This window comes from Limanda limanda, chromosome 13 (genome assembly GCF_963576545.1).
Source record: "Limanda limanda chromosome 13, fLimLim1.1, whole genome shotgun sequence".
NCBI lineage: Eukaryota > Metazoa > Chordata > Actinopteri > Pleuronectiformes > Pleuronectidae > Limanda > Limanda limanda.
Genome location: NC_083648.1, coordinates 22,852,878 through 22,866,079, shown reverse-complemented (window position 1 = coordinate 22,866,079; position 13,202 = coordinate 22,852,878). Strand labels below are relative to the sequence as shown.

The following is a 13,202-nucleotide window of genomic DNA, read 5'->3' as shown; positions in this document are numbered from 1 at the left end:
TTACATAGTGAGGTCCTTGGGAAAAAAATAGAAAAATGTATTTCTTGCTGTGATACGTTTCTCTGTTCTCTGTTCTGTTTGACCCAAGTTTAGTGTAGTTTATCCGAGGAAGTAGAGGAAGACGTGTTCAACTCTATTCACAAACTATTAGCAAACCGCCGCGTCCCTACAGACTGCTACAGAGCGTTTATTCAATCTCTATGTATCGGACTAAACTCTGAACAGCACTTCCTCTGGGAATTTACAGCACATATGCGTGTAAATAAGTGTGAAGCCGGAAAGTTGAACAGTTTGCAAGATATGTGTTCCACATAAAGGCCAACGTTTTTATTAGATAGATAGAAACTGGTTCGTGATTAGTGAGGGATTATACTAACCCTAACCCTAACCCTAGCTCGGGCAATGGAATGATGTCACACCCAAATATAATCCGAGTTGATTGCTTTCCAGTTGCACAGAAACAATATTTACGTTAGCCAGACAGCCATTGTAAGCCAAACCAGTTCATAATAACACATTACATGGCATTTAACGCATATGCAAACCAAAGGAAGACGTCCACAAACAGTAATTGGACAGTACCATGTGTGCAGAGTGGCCATCTTGGATTTCAAAGTCAGGTGTGTTGAGGTTCTCTATTAGCAATTCGATAATTGCAACCTCTGAGGTATCATGGCACACAGTATGGTTTCACAGCCTGAAGGTGAGTGGCCACCCAGTCACAGAGGTCAGGTAATCAAGTTATGCTGCTTAGTGGTGTTATAGAAGATAGGCACATTTATATAAGGGGTTTCAATTGATTTACAAACAATGGTGCTTTTGGTGATGGCCCCTCCACCCTCCAGGTTGTTGTGGGTGCATGTCCTGCTGGTAATCTATGCACAGCCATTTAGACGGTTCAGCAATCAATTGTGGGTGGGTCAACAGCATGAAAACACTCAGCAGCCATCACAGTCACAGCTCATGTTGTATCCACACAACATCACTGTGGTCGATGCTGTGTGAGGAAACACGAGGCGTTTGTTTCCCTCACTGGGAGAGCCCGCCGGTGTATCACACATACACACACATACACACACACACGAGCACACACGAGCACACACCCCTCACCCTCACTCGCTGAGCTGCTCTCTCATCCGCCGGCCTGAGACGCTGCTCAGCGAATCAAGCAGCGCGGAGCTGGGAAGAGGAACGCGCAGCGACGGAGATGGCGAGCATCAGCAACATGGGGCAGAGACCGCAGCTGCTGCTGTGGCTGCTCCTGGCCGTCCACACCGCCAGCGTCCGCGGTCTGAACGGCGACGAGGACCAGAACCAGGACACCGAGTGCAAGATGAAGAGCGTCACCGTGTCGGCGCTGCCTTTCCTGCGGGAGAACGACCTGAGCATCATGCACAGCCCGTCGGCCTCCGAGCCCAAGCTGCTGTTCTCCGTGCGGAACGATTTCGCCGGGGACGTGGTGGTGGTGGACGACCTGGAGAACACCGAGCTGCCCTTCTTCGTCCTGGGTGAGTGTTGGAGTCCCGGCCGCGGCTGCGCAGGTCGCTAGCCGCACACCAGGCACATCACAGCCGCCTCACTTCTCCTGATCACACCGGAGCGTCTATTAGCTTAGGCCTGGCTACACACCATGTTTTCATTGTTTTTATAAACACCACAGCCTCCACAACAAGCACAACACACAACATGAGCAACACAACGAGCTGGTTGTATGTGTCATCGCATATAAATACATGTTTTATGTCGCCGGGTAGTTGTTGATAATTAGCTTAGCTCCTCTCACTCCTGACACTGGGGCTAAAACAACACTTGCTATTTATTATTGCAAAAAATAGGCCGCATAGCATCATCATGCTAATAAACCCGCAGCTTATTGTTTTCTATTAAATGAAATGAAGTGATACATGTATTTTCTTGGCTGGTATGTTGTATTTCATGACTAGCACACACCCGTGTGTAAGTACATGTGTAGGAATGTACTTCAGAGGTTCAGAGTAGCAACTGAACTCCTGTCACTTTTCTCCAACTTTCAGCCTCATGTCCTACTGTTGTTATCCTGTTGTTTTGCGCTGCTTTATCCTGTGTGTTTTGACATCTGATTAAAACGGCCACGGGTTAAATCCCCCTGTTAGTGTCTCGGCTTTATTAAATCAGCTTTCCTCTGAAGTGTCCGGGGGAGCGTGGACATGAGGCTCAGAGTGACGAGCTTTGCATTGTGGAAGTTCCCCTGGCCGCTGTCCATGGTGCTGAATCTCCTCTGCACCTCAGGACGAGCTGGGGTCCTGAGGAGCTTCATCTGTTATTGTGAGAGCCGCTGATACGCATTAAACAACTCTGTGTGGTCTCCAGTGCCACATCAATGGTCAGCTCTGTGACTTTGTTGTTGTCTGTTTGGGAGTTGCAGTTTGAAGCTCTGGGCCTGTATCTGCAATTATTTTTTGTTTCTGTCGAGCCTGGGCAGCAATCAGCATGGGATCTGTTAAAAAGTAGGTCTGGTGTTTGGATCTGTTGAGCTGTGTCGTCTGGCCATGTAGTAGAATAGCCTCTTTCACATGATCCTTTTATATTTCTCCGTTGTAGTCAGTTTTCATTTACAGTATGTGGAACAAACAAGCTTGTGTGTGTGAAAGTTGTCCCATATTTTATACTAAAAGATAAACAGTGTTCCAACTATAAATTCAGACTCTGGATCAGGAAGAAGGATCCCAACTTGGCCTCAAGATGCTAGGGACATGCACCCAGGTCTGATCAACCTGTGGTGGGCCTGCCTTAGAAGAGGGTGTCTTGTGATTTAAAGGCTCAAACACCTGATGACCCTAAGGTACACAACTGAACCCATGTCCCTAACATCTGCTGATGGTAACTTACATCTGATAACATCAAATGCTGGTAGGCCTTAAATAGAGCCTAGTACATACAAGGGATATGCTCCGTCTTGCCTATGAGCTAAAATGAGAAAGCTTTTAGTTAAAAAGGCCTAGAGGTAATGATGTCTGATCTTCTGAGCAGGCCACATGGCTTTCATAGCACTGCCAGACAAGCCAGTAGCCTCAAGTTCAGCCTGTATCTTTGATTACAAGGCCAAAACTCTTGGTGACATTAAGGAACACAACTGAAGTTATGTCCCTAACAACTGCTGATAGCTGCTAATGCATGCTAACATGTTGTTAACATAAATTGTGCAGAAGACCTTAAAACGTAAAGGGATAGTCACCATATTGTCCTATATTCTAAAAAAACATAATTCAGTTTATATAAACTTAAAATCTAACACTAAACTGCTAACATTATTCAGGGGGAATCTGCTACTTCTATACAATTGACTCTAAGTTTGCCCAATTTATTGTTTTGTATTTATGTTCTGTTAGAAAGCACACACTGATCGGACAGGAGGAGTGGGTAAGAAAAATATGTGACATAAATATATTGGAAATAAACAGATAACATGTGCAACTCTTGAACTCCTAGATCACAGCACTTTCACAGAAATGTGTGTATTCACAAGTTCATTTGTCTAATTTGCATAACAGTTTTGTTATCCCCGTGAAACATGGATAGGAAAGAGTCTTGTTTTGAACCCTAGATTTGGGAAATCCTAAAAACAAAAAATATCAAAATATTGTATAGATATCCCTAACCTTGTTTAAGTACATTATTTAAAGTTTATGCAGCACAGATATTGACAGTTTCCTGAATAAGCTTCAAGCATTTTGGACTGAGGAATAAAATAGAGGAACGAACACAACAAATTATTTTATTTAAACCTTTTCTATTTATTGCCCCCCCCCCCCATAATTTATTAAAGGAAGTGTATAAAATGACATACAGAATTTAAAGATCCAGTAATTTCAATTTTTCCACCATGCACAAAACACCTAGCACAATAACAAACAAGTAAAAAGTAGAGCACAAACAAACCTGTTCAGCCACCCCCCCCCCCCCCCCCAGGTAGCCTATACAACTAGGTAAAGTTATGTAGTACAGTAGTTGTGCTGTGAAGCTACAGTGTGATATCAGTAAGACAGACAAGGGACGGACAGAGGACCAGCCAAATGAATAAACATAGCAGACAGGTCAGTCTCACCCAGGAGGCAACGTAGACCAATTTTTACAATGTTAAATGAAAGGTTGCTATTTATTGATAACATGATCCTTAGATCCTCTCAGTGCATATTTCATTTTTTCAATAAAAGTCTCAATAAAACATCACCTCCTTTAGTCAGCCGGACTGAGAGGGTGAGACAGGAGTTTTCCACCCAAGCAGTATTCTGTGATGTGCAAAAAGAGTGGTGAAGGCAATAATGTCCCTTGCTTTGGTTCCATGTCGGGTAGATTGGGCTGGCACTACAAAGATGGTAGAAGGGGGCATGCTTGTTGTTTTGTCTCCATAACTATAACAACAAAGAATTTAAAGGAGCATGACATTTATAGCTATTATCTCAGTAATGATTACAGTGAAATCATCATAACTGCTGTTTTTCTATTTGTCTCCGAGATGTTAGAAAATAGTGAAAGACGACTAACATACTCTTTAAGCTCCGAATTGGAGCTTCATGTTATTTATTTTATGTCAGAAAGTGAAACATGTTCACTTATATATATATAATAATGTTAAACACAGAAAAGCAGGAAATCCACCCACTTGAGATGCTTTAACATCAAAGTTTCGGCTTTTTGTTTACCAATGTATAGATGCATCGATCTGCCGATAGTTTTTCTTGATTTATTTCTTGAAAACAATGAAATTGCTTATAATTAAGAAAATAATGACACAGAGACGTCTACCACATTTTCCTAAAATCCATAGTGATTGCTTTAGAAATTTGCTGTTTTTATCTGACAAGAGATAACAACAGTCAGAAATCGAAAGTTATTGAATTTTCCATCACATTAATCATTCAAAGTGGTATTTCCACAAATAAGAAGCTGGAACCAATAGATATTTTTAATTTTTGCATTAAACATTTATATTTTTCCATCGATAATTTTAGATAATTGGACTGATCATTGCAGCTTGAGCTAAATGACCCAAAGAGTATATCAACCAACAGAAAAGTTGCAGAAACATGTTCTTAATCATATCTTATCTACTACAATTGCACATTTCAATACCTGGAACCTCTTCCTACTCGATGCTGCCGAAACATTAAGTCTGAGTGGTCTAAAAGTTTAGATGTTCTACACCCAGCCCTGAAGAAAATGTCAGATTTAAAAGCAGGCAGGGCAACACAGGATTTAATAGCAGGGTTCTGTTTTTTTATCGACAGTAGAGAAGTAAGACTTACTCAGTGCCTTGAAATCGTGAATTACCTGTCTTTTACTTTGACCCAGCGGTGGTTAGGCAGTGCTCTGGAGACCCAGCATCACAATAGATTGAGCCAACTCTACTTTTCAGTACCTCGGCTCCACAGTACTGTGTATACAATGACAATATCATTTTTATGTCTATTTTAATTAACAGACATATTTGATACTGAGAATATTCCTGTAAAGGTCCCTAATGAAGTTTGCAATATTACAGAGTGTTTACACCATGAGACCGGGGCGGCTCTTTGAATAGTTGGAATAGTTCATTTAAAGGCCTAATTTCAACAGCAGTTAATTTGTTACGGAGTGGAGGGAAATAAGCGAAGGCAGACGCAAGGCACAATAGATATCTCAGGACCGGTGGTGCATATTAATGAGTCTGAACTTGTGTCTGACATTTTCTTGCGTATGCATTCCGCTGCAGAAAACTTTTAATGAAGACTCGCACTGGGGAGCCCGACACAAATTCACATCGCTGCTGCAACAAGTCTCCCCATAACCCAAATATAAACCCCAGAGCAGCTGCAGCTTCTTATTTAATTATTTGTTCATTTTTTTTTCTTTTGTTCGTTACTTGATTTCCTTTGGTGTTTTAACAAAAGCTTCTTTGTGAAAGTAAAGGGGGGCAGCTTTGAATTACAAAAGCAGAACTTTTGTGTTTATGTCTTCCCCTGAATAAAAGACATTTACATTCACATTGTTGGGCTGATTTGATGAGATGCAGTAATTACATTTGTACCAGCATTCCAGCAGCACTGTGATAAGGTGCCTGCTGGATGTGGCTTGTGTAAGCTCATAACTCTTATGAGGTTCTGGTTACAAGGATCCACTCGACCACTTCATGGCTGTTTGAATCTGACAAAGCATCTTTACGATTAGTGAGCCTCATGGTTCCGATCACTACGAAACATGGTGCTAGAATCTCTGTCTCTCTGTGTAAACTCACAGTAAAGGCCAACCAAGCATCAATACAAATATTAGAGGGGCAATGCATACCATGTACGAACACCATATACACCTCAGTAAGGCAATGCTAGCTATTTTCTACCATAAATTGCAATGACACCATTTACACCGCGATGAATATACAAATGACTTCTATGAGTTGGTTAGAGTTTTATGCTTTTAGATTGTCTCTCTAGTCCTATTATGCACAGATATCTTGCAAAATATGTTTTTGGACCAAATGTTTGTTGACTCTCAGTGCCAGAAATCTATCATCAGAAGATAACCTCCAAAGTAATATTCCCATTTGTCTCTCTCTCTCTCTCACACACACACACACGGACACACACACACACACACACGTTTAGCACGCACATTGTATCTGTTCACAGATTCATGAGGTTAACTGACATTTTTCAGGTGTAGGCGACTCAGTGAATATTTAGCATGTCTCTGGCAGATTAAGCCAATGTAATGTTAAGTTGAACTGATACTTCACAAACTGGCAATTTTAGCATGAAATGCTCTGTTTCATATTGATACAATAGAAGATGTTTTATCCTGAACTGTGACAGGTCATTACGCTATGTCTTCACAGGTCTGTGTTTCTAATCAGTCACATTTTATATAATATATCTTGTCATATACATATTCTTAATAAAATATTTGGTAATGGCAAATAAAAAGCCAAAGCTCAAAGGTACTCCCTTATCATTCATTACGTTCAATTCCCTTGGCAAGGATCATAAACTGTAGCTCATTTTGTTTTTGCTTGATTAAACTAATCGGTATTAAATGTTCTGGCATTGTGATTTTCTGACAACACAGAATGTCTTGCATTTTTTTTTAAGGAACAATAGACATACAGTTTTTTCACAGTGATTTTAGAAATATTGACATTTAACAGACATGTATTTGATCAATTGAGATTTGATCAGGGCAACAGGGCAAGAAGTGTAAGGATTGTAAGGGCTTTTCAAATAATATAATGAATATGCTTTTAGAATTCAGGCCTGAAACACACCTTAAAAACAGGTCTCATGGGGGAGCAGGTGTAAAGTAAATGGAAACTGTCTATTCTACATCGAGAGACTAGACTGCATCTGTTACTTCTAACTCAGGGCTGACGCTAGCGAACAAGGATAATGTGTCCCTACTGCATTATACTGTATCGGACATGAGTTAAGCCACCTTTCCAGCCTACAGGTTTGATAGTGTCACCAATTCCATTAGTTAAATAATACAATGCTGCAGTACGATGCTACACAGTCTCCCTCTGACCAGCAGCTGTGTCCTGCTGGTGGATGCAGTCCCGCATCCTCATCGATATCACATCCGATCACTTTATCTGTAGCCAAGCCCCTGTAATTATGGTCTCAAAGCTGTGTGGCTCATTTTTGGAAGAGAAAAATAATGCATCCTGTATTGAGGCCTGCATTTGAAATAAAAGTATCAGCTTTTAAATGCACACCTGTGTGTGATAGTTTGGGTGCAATTTATATCCACTTTTACAACGGCTCATATTTTTCTTGTCAAATTGCCTCGCTGTGTAAGCATCTACGGAACACTTTGAAAAGAGGGGATTCGGTGACTGACAGTAAATTTCGGATGCAGGACTGCAGCCACTCGTAAGTGTCAGAGAAAACCGGATATGCTGTTGGAAATGTACCCTTTTGGTGTTGTGTCATAAATTGTGCGGTGGAGGTTAGGTAGTAAAGTTTCCCTCTGGGAGAGACTCAAACTGTATTTGCTCCGGCAGTGATTTGCACATCTGGGCCAGGGGGTTGGAGGGAAGTCAGCGCTTAACTGCCGCCCATTCAAGCTTCCTCAGCTCTCTGGAACAATAATTTGGCTGGTTCAATTCAGGTCCATGCCACAGAAAGTTTTATATTGCTGCCAGTGAAATGGGCACTAAACTCCTCCCGGTGCTTGTGCTTTGCATGAGTCCTGAGTGCGGTGTGTCCTTCTTAAATCTTCTTGTCAGATTTACAAAGCTGACAGGACATCCGCTGCTGCAAGTGGTTTCACCTTGTTGTTGTTATGGGTTAGCAGTGAACATCTAATCCAACCCGCCTGTAATGGGAATAAAAATATATTACTTCCTCATGTGATGACATTGGACTATGATGATGTTGTCAAGTGAAATATGAAGCCTGAACCTAAATTATGCTGTTGCTACAACTGCATTTTATCCTTACTGTTTGTTTATTTAATATTTGTTTTAGTATTTACTTTATATTACTTTGACATTTTTAAAATGTGTGAAAAATGTCACAGTTTTAGTCTCTCAGTGTCCAAGATGGGATACGGTAAAAAAGTTTACTGAGTGATTCCAACTACTTTCTCACTTCTTGACAGTTGTCATTAGGAAAACTTCTGCTTGTTGGGAAATAGCATGATGCAATCGAAATCCGTTTTCAGACACCTTGGAGAAAGTCCGGACCCAATTGCTCAGACATCTGTAGAGTTTGAACAGCGCAGCAGGAGATTCTCTGCTCAGACACGATCCCACCAACACAAAAATCTCTGGAGGATTCAGGTGAGAGGTGTAGCAGCAGAAAGAGGCCGGACTTAGAGATCACATGATTTTGTTTATAGCACATTTACACCAGATCTCACCACCAAAAGCTCTCTTGGTGTCTTGTCCGTGTTTTCTTTGCGTGTGGCTCCTATTCTTCATCTTAAATTTGTATCCTCAATGTTTTTTTTGTTTTTTTGCATCTGTCATGTGTTCGAAATGTCATCAGCATTCCCACTTGCTTTCTCTGGATGATCTCCTGTTGTGTTCCAACATTGTACATCATTTGGACATTCTCCAGAATATTTACTAGGGTACTTGTTAGAGAAACTCATGAGAAAGTCTACAGGCTCTCACTTGGACATTTGCAATTTCATGTAGAGCCCCTATATCAGCACATTATCTGGTGTTCAGTGCTTGTGTGAAAGGAACTATAATGACTTTATAACCTAGAAAATCAACCACTTTTTTTTAACATCATAAAGAAAGTCCACCAGCTATCTGTTTTAAAATCTCTTATATGCAAAACAAACTTTTGCTTAGTATAAATTCTACATTCACCGACTGTAGTTGTTAAGAGTTGTGTTAGTTGACTGAGAGTTCACATGATAAATTATAATTTGTACAGCTTTATAACTTTTAACAACTTTAAAATCCAATTTTCATTTGACTTAAATATAAAAACAAACAGCAAAGATCCTTACAGTTTTGAATACATGGGTGTTTGATTTTCTGTCATTTAAATAACTGATCCATTGACTCTCATAATGTCTGCTCTATCGCTTGTTGTTGACTTCAACCACACATAATGTTTCCTAGCATTCAAGCATGTTGATGGATACAGAAACCATTAATTTAAAAGCATCAGGAGTTTCACTTTGAATGACAGTGTGCATCCCCACAGCATCAGCATGAAACCTCCTCCACACTCGGCCTTCACTGTCTAAATGAATACTAACCAGTTGCTCTCTGGCCTCTTGCTGAACCGAAATACCTTTCAGAAAATATCGTTGAATTTCCATTTCAGTTATGCTTTTTAAGTTTTGTGCAGTTGTGTGCATTACTTAGAATTTCCCAAAGTGAAAACAAGCTTTACTCGCAAACAGTGTAAAACCACTGCAGTAGCTGTAATCCGGCTTATTCATCAAAATCCCCTTAACCCATATTCTGTTGAAGCTTCGCTCCATGAAAACGAATTTAAGACAGCATTTATGCTGCAGATCTGCTGTTCCCGAGGGATTGGTTGGAAACTTATTATCCATAATTGGCAGGAGGAATTCCACAACTCTCGAAAACAGTTTCTACATTTGAGAAGACAGGTCAGCATGGGGTGGGACCCTGGTGTGAATTGAAAACCAAGGTTTGAGATGAATTCCCCTGAAAAATGAAAACTGGCAACAAATCCTCCTGTAAGGAGACATATTCATTATGTCAGGAGGATATGAACGCTGTACATGACGAGTGTCAGACACTGGTTGGCAAGCACACAGCTCTTTTACTGAATGTTCTGCTGGTTAAGGCCAGCATGAACAGTTAATTGGTCAGCGTGTCTTTCTTAGAGGAACAATTTTGTTCATAACCAGGGTTTTATTCATGGCCACCAGTAAAAACACTTTATTTAAAACACGTCTTGGTGAGTTTAATGAATGCAGCAACATCGCCAGGGACAAAGTCAGAGAACATCAGTGATGTTAATAATAATAATACGTTTTATTTATAGGAGTCTTTGACAGCACTTAAGGTCACCTTATAAGGCGTAGATACAAACAGAACCCTAAAAAACAATGTTTTAAAAAGATCAATAAAATTAACAGTGAATAAAACATTTTGTAGGTTGGCTGAATGTAAAAAAAAATGATTGGACTGAATATGCCAAAAAGATGGGTTTGAGACAGGAATTGAAAATAAAGAGAGAGTCAATGTCTGGTGGGAGGGAGTTCCAGAGGCAGTGAGCAGAGTGGGCAGGTGGTACAGTGAGGTGGATGGAAGAAGTAGATCTTAGGGTGTGGAAAGGTGTGTCGATGTGCACGAGCTTGGAAATGTATAGAGGAGCGAGATTATGGATGGCCTTAAAGTTGAGGAGCAGAATCTGGGAAAAAAATGCAGTATTTGACCAGTAACCAATGCAGCTGCTTTAATGGAGGGGGTTCTGGAAATGGGGGCGGCAGAGTTCTGCACTTGTTGAAGTTTATGAAGGAGTTGGTGAGGGAAACCAAGAAGAAGGGAGTTACAGTAACCAATGCAGGGTGTAATGAAGGTTTGAAAGAGAATGTTGGGTGTGAGGTCGGGCAGAGGTGATAATGTTACTTGATGGAAGTATGCGGTGTGCTCTTTCAAGGATGACACCCAGACTCTTAAACTAAGGGGAGGGAGAAACAAAGGAATTATCAATGATGTAGGAAAAACTGATTTTGTTAAGGTGGATTTGGCGCCAATAAGGAGAACCTTGGTTTTATGACTGTTGAGTTTGAGGAAGTTGCAGGAGAACCAGGATTTGATTTCCTGTATGCAATCAGAGGGAGGCAGGCTGGAGGATAGAAGTAGGTTTGGTGGACATGTAGATGCTGTCATCTGCTTAGCAACGGCCATGTATGTTAAATGTACGGAAAATAGCCAAAATGAAATAAGTAGATGATAAACAGAAGGGGCCCCAGGACAGAACCCTAGGGAACACCAGTATTGACTGGATATGGCTGGGATTCAAATAAATGAGTTGGAGGAACTGAGTGCGGCCAGAAATATATGATTCAAACCAGTCCAGGTTTGTTGATGCCAATGGAGGACAGCCTGTCAAGGAGAATATTATGAGAAATGGTGCAAAAGGCTGCAGTCAGATCAAAGAGGGTGAGAATGGTCAACAGTGCAGAGTCAGCTGCCATGAAAAGGTCATCGATGATTCTTACCAAGGCCGTTTCTGTTCTATGGAGGGGGTGGAAACCAGACTGGAACTGTCAAAAAGGTTATGCCAGATAAGTGAGCATGGAGCATGTTATCATAATCAGCAATGGCCGAAGACCACAAAAATAGGACTCAGCTTGTAAAATAAATTGCTTTAATGTTGGGGACATGATCAATGGTGAGTTTATTAATATCACAATATTTTGACAAGAAATAATCCTTTCTCAAGAAAAAGAAAATAATGTTTCCAGCTTTTCCAACGGGAGGATTTTCAGTTTGTCAGTTTTATGGTCATTGAAATCAGAATATGTGTTTGATTGAGAATGATGGTCAGACAAAACAAGACACACCTTTCAACAACATATTAGAGGTGGCACCATTCCAAATAACATTTGTTTTTATTTTCCTATTAAAAACTTAAACTTAAAGTATGTATTTACAAATTACCAAGATGGCACAGAAAAGAGGACTCAATTTAGAAACGATCCCCCAACCACCACTTTTGCCTTTGAAATCGGTAACAGATGGATGGATGGATACAAATGACCAAATCGAAGACAGGCCTCTTGTTCTCATTTTATGATCAGCTTTGAGAAGGAGTATGTGTAGGGATTGTTGTCTGTGGTCTTGGGACTATGCTTAAAATGGTCTGTAACCATTATGCCAGTCCAGCCCAGAGAACAGTGTCAATCCAGAGTAAAGGAGAGGGCTTTGCTGTCGAGTTAGCTTTTGTTTTAGCCGATATTTGATTCTATTTTGTTACAAAGGCGCCACATCTATTAGCATTTCCTGTTGGTGTTTAAGCACGGGTGTACACACAACTACTGCTGATTCACTTTGAAAACTTAAAACTAATGACTCTCAAATAAGTTCTGGAGTTATAAGGAGGTTTTTTCCCACCCTGAAGATGTCTAAGCGAATTTATGGAAATGTGTTCGCCATGGACATCTGTGATAATGATAGCCTCAGGAATGTATCAGTCACGCTAAATCTTAAAATGTGCATCATGTCTGAATGTTCAGATTTGACTGAGCTGTAACTCGGAGAAGTAATAATAAAAGGACATTCGATGCAAATTGTGGCAATCAGTCACTGAGAGAGTTTTTCTGTATCTTAATTGGCTCGTGAGCTGCAGCTCACCCTGCTGTGGTGATAAGTCGGCTGAAAACAGGACAAACTACAATAACTTATGTCCCATTGTTTATTTTAATGCAGCTTCCACCCCTGTCACCTCATACAGTATCTATTGCTTGTGTCTCAATTTGGGGGCCACATCCTTCAGAAGCCGCATTTAGATACAAATTACGTCACTTTGGCGTAAGTAGTAACTTGTCCTAATTCGAAAGTTCCTCCAAATGCAGAAGTCAAAAGCCATCCGGCGGATCCTTCCAGACCCAACATATCCCATGATTCATTGCAACTGTTTTCAAAGAGATAATGGCGGCAAAAGCAAGGCGTAAAACTTCAGAAGAATTCAACTGAGCAGCTAACGGTTCCCATGTTGAAAGAAAAACACTTTTTCCACGTTTTTAAT

General features: G+C 40.7%; 1 protein-coding gene across 1 annotated transcript in view; it reads left to right on the top strand.

The window, feature by feature from the left end:
• Positions 1 to 994: 994 nt before the first annotated feature.
• astn1 (astrotactin 1) overlaps positions 995 to 13,202 on the top strand; it is a 406,706-nt gene continuing 394,498 nt past the window's right edge. Inside the window, exons 1-2 of the mRNA XM_061084738.1 lie at positions 995 to 1,118; positions 1,170 to 1,508. Coding sequence (XP_060940721.1) covers positions 995 to 1,118; positions 1,170 to 1,508 — 463 coding nt within the window. The remainder of the gene's footprint in view (positions 1,119 to 1,169; positions 1,509 to 13,202) is intronic.